The sequence below is a fragment of the Trichomycterus rosablanca genome, chromosome 9, assembly GCF_030014385.1.
Source record: "Trichomycterus rosablanca isolate fTriRos1 chromosome 9, fTriRos1.hap1, whole genome shotgun sequence".
Taxonomy (NCBI): domain Eukaryota; kingdom Metazoa; phylum Chordata; class Actinopteri; order Siluriformes; family Trichomycteridae; genus Trichomycterus; species Trichomycterus rosablanca.
In genome coordinates, this window is record NC_085996.1 from 18,010,909 (window position 1) to 18,030,545 (window position 19,637).

Genomic DNA, 19,637 nt, shown 5'->3' on the forward strand with positions numbered 1-19,637 from the left:
CTTCAGCTTCCTCAGCAAGGCAGTTGTCATCTTGGAGGTTGTGTTTGGGGTCGTTATCCTGTTGGAAAACTGCCATGAGGCCCAGTTTTCGAAGTGAGGGGATCATGCTCTGTTTCAGAATGTCACAGTACATGTTGGAATTCATGTTTCCCTCAATGAACTGCAGCTCCCCAGTGCCAGCAACACTCATGCAGCCCAAGACCATGATGCTACCACCACCATGCTTGACTGTAGGCAAGATACAGTTGTCTTGGTACTTCTCACCAGGGCGCCGCCACACATGCTGGACACCATCTGAGCCAAACAAGTTTATCTTGGTCTCGTCAGACCACAGGGCATTCCAGTAATCCATGTTCTTGGACTGCTTGTCTTCAGCAAACTGTTTGCGGGCTTTCTTGTGCGTCAGCTTCCTTCTGGGATGATGACCATGCAGACCGAGTTGATGCAGTGTGCGGCGTATGGTCTGAGCACTGACAGGCTGACCTCCCACGTCTTCAACCTCTGCAGCAATGCTGGCAGCACTCATGTGTCTATTTTTTAAAGCCAACCTCTGGATATGACGCCGAACACATGGACTCAACTTCTTTGGTCGACCCTGGCGAAGCCTGTTCCGAGTGGAACCTGTCCTGGAAAACCGCTGTATGACCTTGGCCACCATGCTGTAGCTCAGTTTCAGGGTGTTAGCAATCTTCTTATAGCCCAGGCCATCTTTGTGGAGAGCAACAATTCTATTTCTCACATCCTCAGAGAGTTCTTTGCCATGAGGTGCCATGTTGAATATCCAGTGGCCAGTATGAGAGAATTGTACCCAAAACACCAAATTTAACAGCCCTGCTCCCCATTTACACCTGGGACCTTGACACATGACACCAGGGAGGGACAACGACACATTTGGGCACAATTTGGACATGTTCACTGTGGGGTGTACTCACTTATGTTGCCAGCTATTTAGACATTAATGGCTGTGTGTTGAGTTATTTTCAGAAGACAGTAAATCTACACTACTATACAAGCTGTACACTGACTACTCTAAGTTATATCCAAGTTTCATGTCTATAGTGTTGTCCCATGAAAAGATATAATGAAATATTTGCAGAAATGTGAGGGGTGTACTCACTTTTGTGATACACTGTATATATGAATATTATACATACCCCGTTTTATATATATAGTGTATATATACACTGATCAGCCATAACATTAAAACCACCTCCTTGTTTCTACACTCACTGTCCATTTTATTAGTTCCACTTACCATATAGAAGCACTTTGTGGTTCTACAATTACTGACTGTAGTCCATCTGTTTCTCTACATACCTTTTTAGCCTGCTTTTACCCTGTTCTTTAATGGTCAGGACCCCCACAAGACCACCACAGAGCAGGTATTATTTAGGTGGTGGATCATTCACAGCACTGCAGTGACAATGACATGGTGGTGGTGTGTTAGTGTGTGTTGTGCTGGTATGAGTGGATGAGACACAGCAGCACTGATGGAGTTTTTAAATTTCGTGTCCACTCACTGTCCACTCTATTAGACACTCCTGCCTAGTTGGTCCACCTTGTAGATGTAAAGTCAGAGACAATTGCCCATCTATTGTTGCTGTTTGAGTTGGTCATCTTCTAGACCTTCATCAGTGGTCACAGGATACTGCCCACGGGACGCTGTTGGCTGGATATTTATAGTGAGGTGTTTAAAAACTCTATCGACATTGCTGTGTGTTATCCACTCATACCAGCACAACTCACACTAACACACCACCACCATGTTAGTGTCACTGCAGTGCTGAGAATGATCCCCAACCCAAATAATACCTGCTCTGTGGTGGTCCTGTCATATGTCAATGTCTTGTCTCAATTCTGACTTTTTGGATAAAATGTAAATCAAAATGCATGCCTGATGTTATAATAAAGGTTAATATTTAGAACAAGACGTCTGTGGACAGAATTGTATAGTTGGCATTAATAAAAACCAGCTTTAATAATAAATGATGCAGGTATTATGACAGGTTAATGTGGATATACCATATCTGTTCACAAATCACAAGCAGATCCTGTTCTTTCTTTCCTTGAGAAAATTAAGCATGAGTTGTAGTTCATTTGAAAGCAAATGCCCATCATTTGCCTAAGTGCCTAGCCTGTAAATGTCTGCTTCTTCCGGCACATTCTCTTGCTTCCTTCTGCTTTCTTCGAGTGCCTGGCATTGCAGCTGGTAGATAATTGCGCATTTGACCAAATGTCTTGATCCGGCTGCCGTGGTTTCCAGCCCACTCTGGCCAAGCGTTGTGTAACCCTCCCCCTTTCATAACGCAATTCATCACCAACATAACCCTGCATGTTATTCATGCCTTCCCCTCCCACACAGGAACTGTCACCCACGCTCCTCACCCCATCTTGAGATGGCTGTGGATGCTTCCCACGCATGCTTTCTCTCCAGCATTCACAAACTGTGTGCACACACACCAGTGCTAACAGACACATGTGCACACACACTAACACACTTACACACCAACACACTTACACACATTCAAGCTCTCTTGTTTATGATGTAAAAATACCTCATCTTTTATTTTATCACTTCCTCTCTGCTCCACATATCTCAATGACATTTTTTCACTACTCTGTGTTAAGAAAAAAAATAAAACTGTGTATAGTTTATAGATATTTATTTCTGCCTGTTTGAAGACCATGTGTATGGGCCCAGACCTTTTGAAATGTGCAACATACTGTTTTGACCCCATTGCTGTTTGCGCACTTTGTGTTTCGAATTTTATATTGAATGGATATAATTGCAGTTTTACCTGTCATCCATACTTAATTATCCAAATTACTTAAAAATCGAAAAACTAAAATATCTTTTTCAGCAAGTATTCAGACCCGTTGCTGTGGCACTCTATTTAGAGCTCTATATTTAGAACTCATATGGAGTCCATCTGTTGCAATGTGAATTGGTTGGACATAGTTTGCAAAGGCACAAACACAGGTCCATAATTGTCCACAATTTACACTGCATTGTAAGGACAAAATCCAGGCTATAAAGTTTAATATTTTTGAACAAAGTTCAATATTTTCATCCCTGTAACCCCTGTAAGGCATGTATTAGCACATACATAAAACAATATCTAAGGCAATTTTCACAGAACCACAGTGGCTTTAATGGATGAAGCTTGGCACAACCTTGAACCTTTCTTAAGAGTGCCGTCTGGCCAAATTGGGTGTTCAGGAATAGCACTCTCTAATTCTAAGTCTCAGATGGTAGTTCAACATACGCTCGCCATCTTTTTTGATTTTTGATGGAGCTTGAGAGAACTGCACATAAAGAGCAGGCTAAAAAGTACAAATCCTGGTGTGCAAGACTTGTGGATGTGTAAACAAGATGAAAAAAATGTAATATTGTTGATTGCGGGCCTGGTCTTCTTTACCTCCATAAGTACCTAATTTCACAAATGCTCTTTTTACTAAATTGGAACAAATTCACACTATCACATTCCAATACCTAACTTTACCAGCAAAATACATTTATTCTGTTATAGCCACAAAAGCAGTCAATTCCATATCAATTTTCATGATTTTGGAATGGAGTGCCTAACAATCTTATTATCAGGTGTTCATATACTTTTGGCTATATCATGCACTTATTTTGTAAATTGTATAAGCAGCACTTACCATATAGAGGAATCTCATAGATATTCAGTTGACTGTAGCCCATCTAATGCTCTGTATACTTTGTCACCCACCTCTACTATATTTATCAATGGAATCTGACCCCCACTGATCATATAGATATACTGGTATTATTATTATTTACAAATAATGGAGTTTATTTATTTTCTAGCCTTTTGAGTAGACAGTTTCTGACCACAGGACACTGTTGGCTTTTTGTGTTTTGTTGCACCACTGTTTTCTTCCTAATATTGATACCTTTGAGTATCCCAATAACATTGTTGCACCTAATACACTTATAACAGTACTTCACACAAGGAAGGTGGTAAAGTATACAGAGCAACAGATTACTTACCATGATTAATTATATTGTATTATTTATTATATTATATTTAATAAAATCATCTATACATTAGGTATAGCTCATAAAATAGGCAGTGCTGACCATCTGAATGTGATCTGAACCATCCTGTCTGTGTTGGCCTTTTACCAATTACGAATGCCATGCTCTGATCTGTATTTTATCTTGTGGGTTCTAATGAGCAATTAGCAGGATACTCTGGGTGACTAATTTGCACATATTTTGGGTGATAGATCCCCCAGACCTGCTAACATAGTCCAAAAATACACAGTAAAAGTTGCTGGGTAAGGAAAGAGACAAAGGTTTTTTTGATTGAAGACAAACCACAAATCTTTTTAACCCTTTGATGCACAACCTGGGTCAAAAGTGACCTAACTGAGTTTTTTATTTTCTATATCTTTGCAATAAATTAATTTCGTCATTCAAGCTTCCATGAATTTTTCAATTAACTTGTTTTTGATCATCACAAATCCTTATTTCAGTTTTATATTTTTTGCTTTTTTAATAAAAATCATTTTTGTATCACTACCCTTCTAATGCACAACATGGGTCAAAAATGTACAGTGGGGTCAAAAAGTATTTAGTCAGCCACTGATTGTGCAGGTTCTCCTACTTAGAAAGATGAGAGAGGTCTGTAATTTTCATCATAGGTACACTTCAACTATGAGAGACAAAATGAGAAAAAAAAATACAGGAAATCACATTGTAGGATTTTTAAAGAATTTATTTGTAAATTATGGTGGAAAATAAGTATTTGGTCAATAACAAACAAGCAAGATTTCTGGCTCTCACAGACCTGTAACTTATTCTTTAAGAAGCTCTTCTGTCCTCCACTCATTACCTGTATTAATGGCACCTGTTTGACCTCGTTATCTGTATAAAAGACACCTGTCCACAGCCTCAAACAGTCAGACTCCAAACTCAACCATGGCCAAGACCAAAGAGCTGTCGAAGGACACCAGGAAGAAAATTGTAGACCTGCACCAGGCTGGGAAGAGTGAATCTACAATAGGCAAGCAGGTTGGTGTGAATAAATCAACTGTGGGAGCAATTGTAAGAAAATGGAAGACATACAAGACCATTGATAATCTCCCTTGGGGTCAAGATCTCATCCCGTGGGGTCAAAATGATCATGAGAACGGTGAGCAAAAATCCCAGAACTACACAGAGGGACCTGATGAATGACCTGCAGAGAGCTGGGACCAAAGTAACAAAGGCTACCATCAGTATACACACTACGCAGAGAGGGACTCAAATCCTGCAGTGCCAGGCGTGTCCCCCTGCTTAAGCCAGTACATGTCCAGGCCCGTCTGAAGTTTGCCAGAGAGAATATGGATGATCCAGAAGAGGATTGGGAGAATATCATGTGGTCAGATTAAACCAAAATCGAACTTTTTGGTAAAAACTCAACTCATCGTGTTTGGAGGAAGAAGAAAAACCCAAGAACACCGTACCTACTGTGAAGCATGGGGGTGGAAACATCATGCTTTGGGGCTGTTTTTCTGCAAAGGGGACTGGACGACTGATCCGTGTTAAGGGAAGAATGAACGGGGCCATGTATTGTGAGATTTTAAGCCAAAACCTCCTTCCATCAGTGAGAGCATTGAAGATGGAACGTGGCTGGGTCTTCCAGCATGACAGTGATCCCAAACACACCGCTCGGGCAACGAAGGAGTGGCTCCGTAAAAAGCATTTCAAGGTCCTGGAGTGGCCAGTCTCCAGGCCTCAACCCCATAGAAAATTTGTGGAGTCCGTGTTGCCCAGCGACAGCCCCAAAACATCACTGCTCTAGAGGAGATCTGCATGGCGGAATGGGCCAAAATACCAGCTACAGTGTGTGCAAACCTGGTGAAGACTTACAGGAAACGTTTGACCTCTGTCATTGCCAACAAAGGTTATGTTACAAAGTATTGAGTTGAACTTTTGTTATTGACCAAATACTTATTTTCCACCATAATTTACAAATATATTCTTTAAAAATCCTACAATGTGATTTCCTGGATTTTTTTTTCTCATTTTGTCTCTCATAGTTAAAGTGTACCTATGATGAAAATTACAGACCTCTCTCATCTTTGTAAGTAGGAGAACCTGCACAATCAGTGGCTGACTAAATACTTTTTGGCCCCACTGTATTTGCTATGGAATTTGACAGAAACTACTGATATTTGTAAGTGTTTGTAGTCAAAAACATATTTACTGATCTTTTGAAAGACAACCAAAGATTAGGCTCTTGAATCTTGAATATGTCCAATACTATTTGCTTGCTAGCTGTTTACATATTCTAGTATAGATAGCTTTTATTAGCTAAGACAGCAAATACATGAATAACTGACAAATGTGCATATGAAAATATTCTTGAATAGATGAATATGGGTCATTTTTGACCCATGTTGTGCATTAGAAGGGGTTTGCTTAGCTTGTGCATCAAAGGGTTAAGAGGTTTGAATAGGAGTAGACAGGTAGTGGACTTAAAAATCAGTGTCATGTAGACCTACTACATTCATCTTTTCTTCAGCAGTATTGGGTATTGGGACATTAAAAAACCTGCATTTATTCCAACATACAGACGTGAATGGTTATGTCTGAGGGGGTATGACCCTGGGATTGATTGGTGTCCTGTTACTGCATTGTGCCCAGGGATTCCATGCAAGTCGAACCTACCACAACCCTGACCAGGATAAAGTGGTGAAAAACATAAAATTATTATTATTACTCAACAAGATGGCCACAAGTTTAGTCTACATAATGAGAATATAAAACCAGACATTACATGAAAGTATGCTAGTGAGCTTTAAGGGTTTTAAGGTTTTTTTTTTTACCCTTTTTATTTTAGGGGTAAGGGTATTGTGTTTATTTTTATTCCATAATGTACTATATTCATATTCTAAACATTGTATTGCATAATTATGCTGCATATAACTGATGCTATAAGTCAAAAAGCAACCATGTGTCTCTGCATTAAAACATTTGTTATGTCTATATTTATAAGGTAATTTTACTGTCAGGCTTAAATAAAAAAATGAAAACTAAACAAACCTAAAAGTCACTGTTTTAGTGTGCTATAAATATATGTGGCTTTTGCGCTGTGCTATTTTAAGGGGTTACACTGGATACCAGACATTAACGTCACAGTTTCCTCACTTGTACTCAGAGTTCTGAGAGTAAGAAAATACACAGACATGTTTGGTATGGTAAATCACTTTAAATGCTCAGTATCATGTACTAAATGAGTCTTTAGAGGAAGTTAAGATACAAGTATTTATTGAGAGTGGAATCATGTTTTAGAGTTTTAACTTAACAACTAAAAAGAAAATCAACAGTAAATGCTATAAAGTAAATTAAAGTAAATATAAAGTAAATTTCTTTATAGCTTGTGTTTCTCATTTTGAGTCATTTGTACATTTTTGTGTGGGCGTAACTGTTTCTGGTGTATTGAAGAAAAAATTATCTTCCTGTACAGAAGATAATCAAGATCCATGTTGTAAGCTTGAATTTACTATACTTTAATTAAACAAACATTCATTCATCCTGTTTAGGTGGATCTGGTACCACCATGAAACATTGGGCACAGGGCAAGAACACACCCACACTCACTTTATTATACCTACAGGCAATATAAAGTAGCCAATCCACCTTCTTTATGTTTGTGTAAGTAAACCAAAATACCCAGAGAAAACCCATGCAGTCATGAACTGAACATGCCAAACTCAAACCCAGGACGTATGTTGTGTGGCACCCACCATATCAGCTGTCTCACCAGGATTACCTGATAAAACATATGTTTAAATTGTATATATATAGGATTTACTGCTTTCTACAATGTCCTAAATATTGTTTGTATATATTAAAATGTTCTTTTTGTCTTCTGTTTTAGGTGACTAAGGATTAGAGGACCCTGAAAGCAAATTGTAGTAGAAGGACTCAAAGTGAGCTTGGATGAAAACAAAAGTTAATCAGTATACCCATGCCAAAAGGGTGATTGATGGACAGTGAGCAGTTACAAAAAATCAAATGAAAAGCAACGAAAAATGAAACTCGAGGACTTTTTATTACTTAATTGTTATTAAGTCATGACTATATATACTATATATGTGAATGCAATCTACTAAATAGTACCCTAAGTTACCCAGCTGCCATTAAGAACAAAATGGAGCCCCATGAAACATCTGCTGGACAAAAATGCAGTAAGGAGCCACGTGAGAAAAACCTTTTACAAAGGCAATGGGTTTCTGAGCCCTCTACAGGTACAAAGAGAAGCATTTACACAGAAGGTGTTGGTGAGGCGGGGATTACAGATTCTGTGAAGCCTCGTTTAAGTGGAGAATGTCAGACATCTTCAGAAAGCCAATTTTTCGCCCAGGTCTTACTAAGGTCTAAGTTACCACAATCATACCCTCAGCAGCCCATGCAAAAACCCTTCCTAACTGGTACAAAGCCACAGCCGGGCCTGGAGCGCCATGCTTGGCCTTTTCCAGGGCAGCTGCAGTCTCTGCCAACTGATGATATGTTTTCTGTGCACTCTCGCTCTCATGGAGCTTTTCCTCATCAAAAATCTCCAAGTTTACCTAGTGCTTTTGGCCAGTATTCTCAGTCAAGCTCTGAATCGAAAGAAGAGGGACATAAAAAGGAACAGAAACCTAAGAAACCAGGGAAGTACATTTGCCAGTACTGTGGAAGGGCATGTGCTAAGCCCAGTGTGCTTAAAAAACACATTCGTTCCCATACAGGGGAACGTCCCTATCCATGTGAGCCTTGTGGCTTTTCATTCAAAACCAAGAGTAATTTATATAAACACAGAAAGTCTCATGCTCATGCTATTAAAGCAGGACTTGTTCCATTTTCTGAGATAGCTGCTCGGGCAGATATTGATCAAGCATCTTCTATTGGTGAGGCAGAGGTACACTCTGATGGAGATCAAAGTACTGACACCGATGAGGAAACTGCAGAAAGAGCAATGTACCCAGAAAAGAGTGGCTCGGTACCCCAGATTTCATTTGAGTCTGAAAAAAGCACATTAGACAAGCGTGGAGAACCAGCATATGCTGACTCAGCAGACCTGACCCTGGCAAATATGAAAGTGCCTATCTTAATTGTCCCAAAACCAGGGTTTCCATCTACAGCCATAGAGTGTATGCCATTTACAGAAATCAAGGGGTCTCATATTGGTGGACATATTGCCAGAGGAGATGAGTCACATACTATAAAACAGAGACTTGCTTTGAGACTCACAGAAAAGAAAAGCCAGGACTCAGAGCCTTCTCAGAACCTGTTAAGTCCACACAGCAAAGGCAGCACAGATTCTGGTTACTTCTCTCGCTCAGAGAGTGCTGAACAGCAGATTAGCCCACCTAACACCAATGCAAAGTCATATGAGGAGATCATGTTTGGAAGATCTTGGTATTATAGACCTAACTCTAGATCTAGACATGCCATTGGAATGACTACTACTGCCATTTCAAACCCTCAAATTAAATCTTCCATGAGAGAGCTGGAAATTGGAAATATGTCAGATGACCACATATTTATAAAAGGTGTTTCCATTAAATCACAAATGGTTGCAGGCAGTGACACAACCCAGTACCCTAAAGGTTCTCTCCTAGAAGCTCCTTCTGACTCAGGGCCACTTATAAGAAGTAACTCAATGCCAACACCATCCCCAACAAACCTTAATGTTCCATCAGCTTTAAAAGGTAGTCTTTCTTTTGATGAGATGATGTCTCCAGATGATGTATTCTATCCAGGAGCATCTGGTCTTAGAAGGTTAAGAAGACAGGCTGCTTTTGAGCATGGGGAATCCGAGAACTATGGCAAGACGACAAGTCCATTCTCTACAATAAAAGTAGGGGAGAGGGGGCAATTGATACCTGAATTTAAAGGCTCTGGATCAGAGCTTGCTTGTCCTGAAATCCGTACATCATATGGTGCCTGCAGTACAAAAGTCGGAATGTCTGAGATGACCACGAGAAAACGTCGTAAAGAAAAGAGTGTAGGTGATGAAGAGGATTGCCTTGTGCAGTATGAAGGCATTCAAAGTGGTTCCTCTGAGACAGCTGTGGAGTATGATCTAAAACAGGGGAGTCAAGAAGGTTCAAGAGCAACCCCCACAGGTAGAGGATCTATGTATAGTGGTTACAGCTCATCAGAAAGTTTTGATAAAGGTACTGTTATGGGCCAAGAGGAAGTTCTTACCCAAGATCCAGACAGAAAGGCTGTAAATGTAATATCCGTCATTCAGCATACTAACTTACTCAGCAGGCCAAGCTCATTTGAAAAGTCTGAATCAATTGACCATCCATCGTATCAGCCAGAAAAAGCTTCCAGTCAACTCTCTGAACAATCTGATACAGAAAACATTGATGATGTGCAGAGTCCTGACTCTATTCTAAGGTCAGAGAGCATGGAACATCAGCAGCAGAGTGATAGTGAATTATCATCTATTTCACACAGTCAGCAATATCATATGCCCCACAAACTTGTACGACAACCAAACATTCAAGTACCTGAAATAAGAGTCACAGAAGAGCCCGATAAACCAGAAAAAGAACCCGAGGTACCAGCAAAAGAACCAGATAAACCAGTGGAGGAATTTCAGTGGCCACAAAGAAGTGAGACACTGTCCCAACTCCCAGCAGAAAAACTGCCCCCAAAGAAAAAACGTCTCCGTCTTGCAGACATAGAACACTCATCTGGGGAGTCAAGCTTTGAGTCTACCTGCACCAGTCTTTCAAGAAGCCCAAGTCAAGAAAGCAACTTGTCCCATAGCTCAAGCTTTTCAATGTCATTTGATAGAGAGGAAAGTATAAAATCAGTGTCACCAACCAAGCAAGATGAATTTGGTAAACAATCTGAGTTCTTAACTGTACCAGGGAGTGGTAATTCTCTTTCAATACCTGGCCATCATCAAAAGGAGATGCGCCGCTCTTCATCAGAGCAAGCACCTTGTGCTTTACCAACTGAAGCACTAGAGAACCGTAGCAAGTCATTTGACTATGGAAGTCTTTCACCAACTTCAAGGCAAGGCGAGGTATATGCTAGTGCATCGTCCATGAAGGAACGTAGGCGTGGATATCTGGTTAGACAGGCATCTTTAAGTGTCTACCCTGAAGCTGTACCTCAAGAACAAGTCTCTGAGATAAATATCAAGCAAGAGCTTTCTGAGCCACATATTTCACCATCTGTTTGGCAAGGTAATTCAAATGTATCTAGCGTGTCTCACTCTACAGCTGGAAGTGACCTAGGATGGCCCAAACGAGGATCATATAACTTGCTTCAGCAGAGCATTAGTGAAGACAGCCAATCAGAAGACTTTCAAAAGTCACCTCGCTTGCCAGGCCAACTCTCATCAGACAGTGAGGCTTCGGTACATGAGCACATGGGCCAGGATGTAATGCAGCACCCCTCACATCATAGTAGCTTGGTATCATCAGCTTTTTTGCCATTTCAGACAATGGTCTGGCATTCTGAATCAACCCGAAACAAACAGCAACAGACTTTCTATCAGTTGCAAAAACCACATATCAGAATGCCAAATGTACAGCCTATGCTAGAGAAATCGCACAAACCTCTTCATCAAATGCAAGCACAAAATGACTTAAAGGGTGATGGGGCAAGTCAAGATTATCCATACTTCTCAAGAGCTTCTTCACAAAACCTCAGCAGTTGCTTATCAAAGGTTTTTACCACAAACTCAGCTTTCTTGCAGCAAGTTCAGCCAGTCTTTGCCACTCAGAATTTAGGTTCGCAGCCATCACTTCCTGGAATGCAGGTTCCAGTTAGAATTCAAACCAATGTGCCATCATATGGTAGTGTTATGTACACAAGTGTTTCACAAATTATTGCTACTCATGCTCAAAGTACTAATTCAGTTAGACTAATATGCTCTAACAATACATCTACGAGTTCACTTTCAGGTATATCCTCAAATCACCCAGTGATGCTGAATTTGTCAAAAATATTAGGCCATCCCGAAGGATCTTCTCAATATTCACTTTGGAAAATTCCAGAATCTTTACCTGGAAGACTCAATACTGGAATTCCATTGTCATTAACATCAGGGACTATTTCTACAACAGATGCTTCTTCCAGTCTTGGAGGGAGTAAGAGAATGTTGTCCCCAGCCAGTAGTCTTGAGCTCTTTATTGGAACAAAGCAACAAAAACGGGTCAAGGAAGAGAACATGTATGGTCAAATTGTAAAAGAGCTAAGTGCAGTTGAGCTGAGTAATTCAAGTGCACCAAGTGACAGTGACACATCACCACAGACTAATCCTTTAAATGATTCAGATGATCAGGAGAGGATGTCCTCATCTCCACCAGCTAATTATCCATCAGCTATTTTGTCTGTAAATCCCTCTGCATCTCATTTACCTGATACACCACCCAAAGACAGTTTCACCCCACCTCTACAAATTGTTCCAAACTCATCTAAAAGATCTGAGTCCCCAGAGGAGTTTGATGTAGACAAATCAACACCAGAGGACAGCTCAAGCCCACAATCAATGATTTCCTCAAGTGATGCACATGATGAATTGAATACAACCATGAGCAGTAAGATCCCAGTAAATATGCTGGTGCGACTTGCTGCCAGTCACAGTACACTACTGCTCACTGATCTAGCAGACGTTGAACAGTTCTTTCAGTTTCCAAGTCTTCGATCAACAACAACTGTCAGCTGGTGCTACCTAAATTATACTAAGCCAAACTATGCTCAAACAAGTCCCTTATCTTCTGTGTATGGCTCTTGGAGTGTCAGCTCCTTTAACCCCAACCCACTCAGCCTCAGCACCAAGGCAACCTTGGCATTACTCCGGTCCAAACAGAGGAAGAACACAGAAACTTATACAGTGGCTAATATGTATCAGCAGGGGACTGGAAAACTTGTCTCATCTCTGTTGTGGAAACAGAAGTTTGAGCAGGTAATTCATTAGTGTTTGTTAAATCCATTCTTACAAGTAAGACATACTATTTAAAGAAAGAAAAGAAATAAAACTCTTTATAAATAAGATAAATTATAGTTTGCATATTGTTGACTTTTAAATGGTTAATGTCTAAATTGTACTCACTTATGTTTACATTTTAAGGTATTGGTATTACATGTTCAATGTATTTTGGTTTAAATCTTTAGATGAAGCCAGAGCTCATGCAGCTTGATGTTGGCAAGTTTGGGAGGAAAATGAAAGGGATTACCCCAAAGGACAAAGGGAAAGAAGAACATGGAGAGAAGGAAGCTTCTTCAAAGCAGGCTGAACCCACTCGCATTAAAATCTTTGAAGGAGGGTATGTACAGAGTACATAAATCCTGTAAAGTACATAACGTTAAATCCTGTGAATGGTTTGTGCTGGCACTCAACAAATTTAATGGAATTGTAAAAATTTTTTAAAATTGATCAGGATAATTAAGGTCAATGCTAATGAGATTATTAAAATATACTTTTTAGAAATGTTTTCTTTGGCAAATGACACAGGGAAAAGATACAATCTCAATAGTTTAGGATCCAAAGGTGACGTCTGATGGCGACTCACAGACTGTCAGTTTAGCAGGTTTGTCTGCTGCCTGGCTTTAGATTTGGTGGATGTCAGGTGCCTTGGCCCCTGGAACCCCTCCTATAACTAGAGCACTTTCATTAACAGTCACTAAGTAGGAAATACCTGTAAATCACATGAACCTGAAAAGACATATCTCCTGGTGTCACTAAGACATAGCCCATTTGCCCCACTGTGAGGGCTCTAGTGTCTGATTTGGAGGCTCTACCTCTGTGTAAGTGGCATTCAGGTTTGCTAAAACTGTTTCTAAGCATTTCTCACTATCACTGGTCCTCTCTAGCGAATGCACCGTTCTAATGATTAAGTCTTCCTTGTCATACTAACAACTAATTTACATTGATCACATGTAAAACTATCAATAACATACCACATTCAGCACAACAGAGCTGCTGCAGGAGCCATGATAAAAGTAAGATACTCTGAATGATAATGATAAATTTCATTTTTATATATTTTTATATTTTCTATAGTTTTTATATTGCACGAAACTGCACCTTTTTAAAATTACAATGTAAATTGCACATGCTAAATGTTTACAATGTTTTCTATGTTTACAGGTATGAATGTGTGTGTTAGAGAGAGTGAGCTGTGTGAATAAGATTGTCTTTACTGTATTTTTCGTGCACTGCAAGCATCTGTGTAACCAAAAACAAATTCCTTGTATGTGTGAGCATACTTGGCCAATAAAGCCCGATTCTGATTCTGATTCTGATTCTGATAAAGTGCTGTTTGGGATGGATCCTCTAGAGTTTCTGCTGGTAATGCCAGAAATGGCTTTAATACCAGATGGAAAAAGTGTGTTAATGCCATAGAGCAACAGGTACTGCGAGTCCCCAGCAACAGATTTCAAACAACAGGATTTACATTAGATCATACGAGCTCTACTTTAAACTAAAGTATAACACTATGTAGCTTAAAATGTTATAATATTAACTACCAGCACCACATAAATATGATTAACCAGATTAACAAAATGTTAGTTCTGGATGGTCCTTTTTGTCTTTAATATGTAAAACATGTAAAAAATGTATGTGTAAAACTGTATGTGTCACACAACATAAATGTCAGCAAGAAATTTCTGTGATTGCATCAGCATCAGGCTGTTAACTTTTTTTTCTCTACAATTGGAGCTTTGGTACCAGAATTGTATGAAAATACAAAAATGATTATAAGCATTCCCAATATACATAAAATGATTAATTATTACTAATTTTACTTATTTCAGGTTCAAATCCAATGAGGACTACGTTTATGTGCGGGGACGAGGTCGGGGAAAATACATCTGTGAAGAGTGTGGTATCCGTTGTAAGAAGCCAAGCATGCTCAAAAAACACATTCGCACCCACACCGATGTCAGGCCGTACGTCTGCAAGTTCTGCAACTTTGCTTTCAAAACAAAAGGTTGGTTTCTTAATTTAATTTTAATTTTAACGTCTATCTGTACACTTAAGTATAAAAAAGAGAGATTCATTTCCTTACCATTTCAAAAAATAAATCTTCCACTTTGGTTTCAGGAAACCTAACAAAACACATGAAGTCAAAAGCCCACATGAAGAAATGCCTGGAGCTCGGGGTGTCTGTGACATGTGTGGACGATGTGGAGGCAGAAGAAACTGGTATGAATCATTCATTAAGCATATTATGTAGAGTAATATGAATACTGAGATACAAATAATGATGTTCTGAGACATTTTTGTAAAGCATTACTTTTGGCATACTAAACTGTCATAAAAATACTGTAGGAAAAACATTATTATAATTTTTTTTTATATTTTTAATGTTTTTTTCCCTTCATTTCAATTTAAAAACAATTTGTTTAGGTTCCACTGCTGACGTCCAAAGAGATACTGGAAAGATTAGCATGTTAAGTATGACAGAACACCAGTTCTCAGATGCTGAAGATTCTGATGGTCCTGAAGAAGATGGTGATGAGGTTGACGAGGATGAAGAAGATGAGGATGATTATGATGGTGATTTGACACCAAAGACGCGTTCACGAAGCACTAGTCCACATCCCTATGTAATCCCATCGCACTCTGTCACTGCAGATGCTTCACTGCAGATGGGACCAGTTCCTAAGCAGCCTCTGTTTGGCTATTATAATAGTTTACCCAGTATTCAAATCACACAACTCATGGTGCCCAATGAGAAAGCTAAAGAGGGCCAAATGTCGGAAAACCAGAAACTGCGTGATGCTTTTGGTGAAGAATACAAAAACAGACTGGAAATGTCTGGCTCTATGGATGAAGATCCTGGCCTGTCTCCAGGTCATAGCTTATCCTCATTTGATTTCTCACCTTCTCGACTGTCCTCACCAGGCTGTGACTCCTCACCTCTTCGAGAGCCCTCGCCCACATTTAGGAGGTTCTTGTCTCCAATACGGGATCTCTCGCCACGGGGTCGTTTGTCACCTAGACGAGAAACATCCCCTCTTAGGCCTCTGTCCCCCAAGAGAGATATCTATCGAAGGGATTTGTCTCCAAGGAAAGACCTTTCTAGCAGACGAGAACTCTCTCCCAGAAGCCGCCCCAAGGGTATAATCAGACCATTGTCCCCCAGAAGACCACCTTATCCTCACAGTGGTCCTTGGACTCCTAACATACATGTAGATATGCCAACAATGACTCAAAAGAGAAGGAGTCACTTAGAAATGGAGATGGTAAGTCACTCTTATTTCTGTTTTTTTTTTTTTTTTTTTTTTCCATTTTATGGTGTTGTCAGTGCTTTTGGGGTTGTGATATTGCCATAATTTTTAAAATATATTTCAAATCAGTTTCTCATTTTACCATTAAGATTAATGATCTGTAAAACCAAAACCTTCAGTGATAGACCTTTGTGTATCATGTACCATTGGTTTATCATGAGATTTTAACAAAAGTAATGTAGACGTAGCAAAATAAGAAAGGTAATAATATAAAAAATACAGAGAGCTAGGCTCTGAAGGGTTTTCTTCCTGCATATATTTGTGAATTCCTAAAGCTGTAGCCTCCCTTACCGCTGGAATAGTGTTCCAGATTACAGTTGAAACATACGACTTATAAATGTTTTTCATTTAGATTTAAAACTGTTGTATAATTTTTAGTCATTGTTATAAATAGGAAATTATTTCATAAATTGCTAAGATGCTTTATGATGCATGTTGAACACTAAACGCATTAAAGAAATATTTTTTTATAACTTTATTGTTTGTTTTTTAGGATAAGATGAAGAGTTGCTATACTCAAGGAGATGTTTATAGCCCAGAGGATTCTTGCACCTCCCAGGGTCTGTTCAGCCATCTACCACTCCACTCACAGCAACAAACTTACACACCATTCCCTATGATTCCAATTGGTGGTATCCAAGTGGTGCCAGGCCTGGCCCTTCCCACTCGTTTCCCTTTCACAAAGTCCACTTCAGAGGAGTCCAGTGAGGCATCCTTCAGCTACTCAGAGGTTTGTGAGGCTAACAGCAACCATGGTGCAAAATATTTAAATCAATCTCAGGAGTCCTCCAGGGCTGTATGTTCAGACCTATCACTTTCTTCTCAGAGGCCCAGAGAAGACAGCAAAGTGATCAAGCAAGAAGAAAGCATTCAGACATGTACTAAAGCCATTGCTTCTTTGCACATTGCCTCAGAGGAACCCATCGAAAAGCCCATTGAGCCGTACCATCAGCACACATTTTCTCATTCATCCATAACCCAGCAAGAGAGTGCAATAGACAGTATTCAGCACTTTAGTAGCTCAGAGGTTAAGCATCCCCTGCACTCCAGCACAGAAACTGGTGCATCTATCACAACAAAAACACCCACAGAATGCCATCCTACAGTCTACAGTACAGGGGCTCCTAAACAGGACCCTAGTGAAAAACCATCCAGTGCAAAGAGGAGAAATGAGTTAACAAAAGACACCACTGACAGGTGAACAACGTAAAAATTACACTCAAATAATGTTTACACAAATACAGTCACACTCAAATGCTCATACAGTCTTTAAACAAGAAAACTGATTATTCAATAGTTTAAATCGACATGTACAGTGTAGCATGCCTTTTACAAACTGGTTTGCTGTTCTAACTATGGTTACTTCTTATTTAAAATGTCACATAATATACATATATGTTAACTTATACCTGTATATGAGCCTGACCAAAATTGCTTATGAACTCTGTCTGGTACTTTTAAATGTACGGATATGTGTGCCTTTTCTTTACATTATGCTTATATTATTATAAGCATATAAAACAGGAAAACATGTAAATATTTCAAGTTTTGTGTATCTGCTTTGTATTAAATGCAATTTGCTGTCTTTTTGGACACCCGAGTCTACTATGTGAAGTAACAATATAGGTATGGTTGCACTATATTTTTATATATATAAAATTCAAAGGCTTTTGTGTACAGCAACAATTCTACAATACTATTTATTGTATAATGTTTCATAAATTGTAATTTTTTTTTCTTAATGTTGTGGATGCCTTTGCTATGTAAAACATTGATTTTACTATTGCATATTTAAAGAAAATTATGTACACCATATGATGATTCATGTTTTATATATATATATATATATATAAGGAATCTTTGTACTAGTTTTACCTGCATATAAAATATTTACATAAAAGACTTACGTTTGTGCTTAGATTTGACATCATTGACACACAAAATATACAATACTGTAGCTCTAGGTGCTTGTGCTTTTTACTTTTCTTTCATCTAAATATGCTACACTAGTTTACTGCTTTTTTATATACAATTGTCAAGCATTAATTAAGTCAACATCCCCACACATATGCATTCACACAAAAGAATTTTAAAAAATCATAGAATGTTTATCATATTTAAAGTATTTAATTTGTTGATTAGTATGGGAAACATTCCAGCAAATGTAAATATTTAATACTTGTAATCCCGTACACTTTCACATTTATACACTGAAAGAGTTCATTTAGGGCCATGCCATCAGTCCATGGACTTTTACAAAGACTTACAAATGAATAAATTACAATTTTAGGAACTCTAAAATGCACCTTATATTTCTTAAACATAAAAAACATGCTATGTTAGTTTTGGAAATGGGATTTAAAATTTGAATGCTTTTTGATTTTCTGTGTGAGCTGGAGTATGAAACCAGAGCGCTTTGTGTGTTTATCTGTAACTTGTACTCCATGTATATCTATGTAATTTACTCCTTGAACATTTTTTGTCAGTAGTACTTGGTATTCATTGTTAAGTGTATTAACATGTTTAAACTTAAGGTATCAAAAGCATAAATCATTGTGATTTAGATAATGACAAACATAGTTATAATGGGTAACTTTGTGATGTCCAGTAAACAAGTCAATATCATATACAGTTTTGAAAATGAATGACAACCAAAAAAATCCGGATTGTGTTTTTAAATAAATACAACTATAAAAACTTATTGTCCTTATGTGCTTTAATTTTCTTTAATAAATGTTTTATGTTTTTTTTATTGAAGCATTAAGTACTGTGCTACATTAAAACACTTAAATGTTATATCTTGTATGTTCAAGACTCAAAAATCCACATCCACACTATGCACTTTAATACAGATTTAATACTTACTTATGGTATAAACATAGACAACCTGGAAATTGTACCACAGAATGACTTAATCTCTGATCACTCTCTACTAATTTATGAAGTGTCCCTGTCCAATAAGGTACAGCAACCAAATCGTTTTAAATATAAGCGCACTATTACATCTGCAACTGCAGCAGCGTTCATAAACTGCCTACCAGAATTACCAAATATACCAGCATCAGAACCTAAAGAACTAGATCAGGCAACTCAAAACCTAGAGACTGTATTGCGCGCAACCTTAGATAACGTAGCCCCACTTAAAACTAAACTGATTAGGGAGAAAAAACTTGCTCCTTGGTACAATGACCACACATGCGCACTTAAACAAGCAGCACGGAAATTAGAACGCAAGTGGCGTCACACTACACTGGAAGTGTATAAGATTGCTTGGAAAGATGCTCTAACTGAGTATAAACATGCACTTATAAAAGCTAAATCTTTATATTATTCGTCCCTAATAGAGAAAAATAAAAACAATCCCAGATTC

At 38.7% G+C, this 19,637-nt stretch overlaps 1 protein-coding gene across 4 annotated transcripts in view; it reads left to right on the forward strand.

Annotated features, from left to right (window-relative positions):
- The window catches only part of hivep2a (HIVEP zinc finger 2a), a 105,229-nt gene extending 86,265 nt beyond the window's left edge, over nt 1–18,964 (forward strand). For all 4 annotated transcript variants that reach the window (XM_063002003.1, XM_063002002.1, XM_063002005.1 and 1 more), the window contains 6 exons: nt 7,896–12,935; nt 13,145–13,296; nt 14,789–14,964; nt 15,078–15,179; nt 15,384–16,222; nt 16,761–18,964. In XM_063002003.1, coding sequence (XP_062858073.1) covers nt 8,169–12,935; nt 13,145–13,296; nt 14,789–14,964; nt 15,078–15,179; nt 15,384–16,222; nt 16,761–17,468 — 6,744 coding nt within the window. In that variant the 5' untranslated portion in view covers nt 7,896–8,168 and the 3' untranslated portion in view covers nt 17,469–18,964. The remainder of the gene's footprint in view (nt 1–7,895; nt 12,936–13,144; nt 13,297–14,788; nt 14,965–15,077; nt 15,180–15,383; nt 16,223–16,760) is intronic.
- Nucleotides 18,965–19,637: the final 673 nt, after the last annotated feature.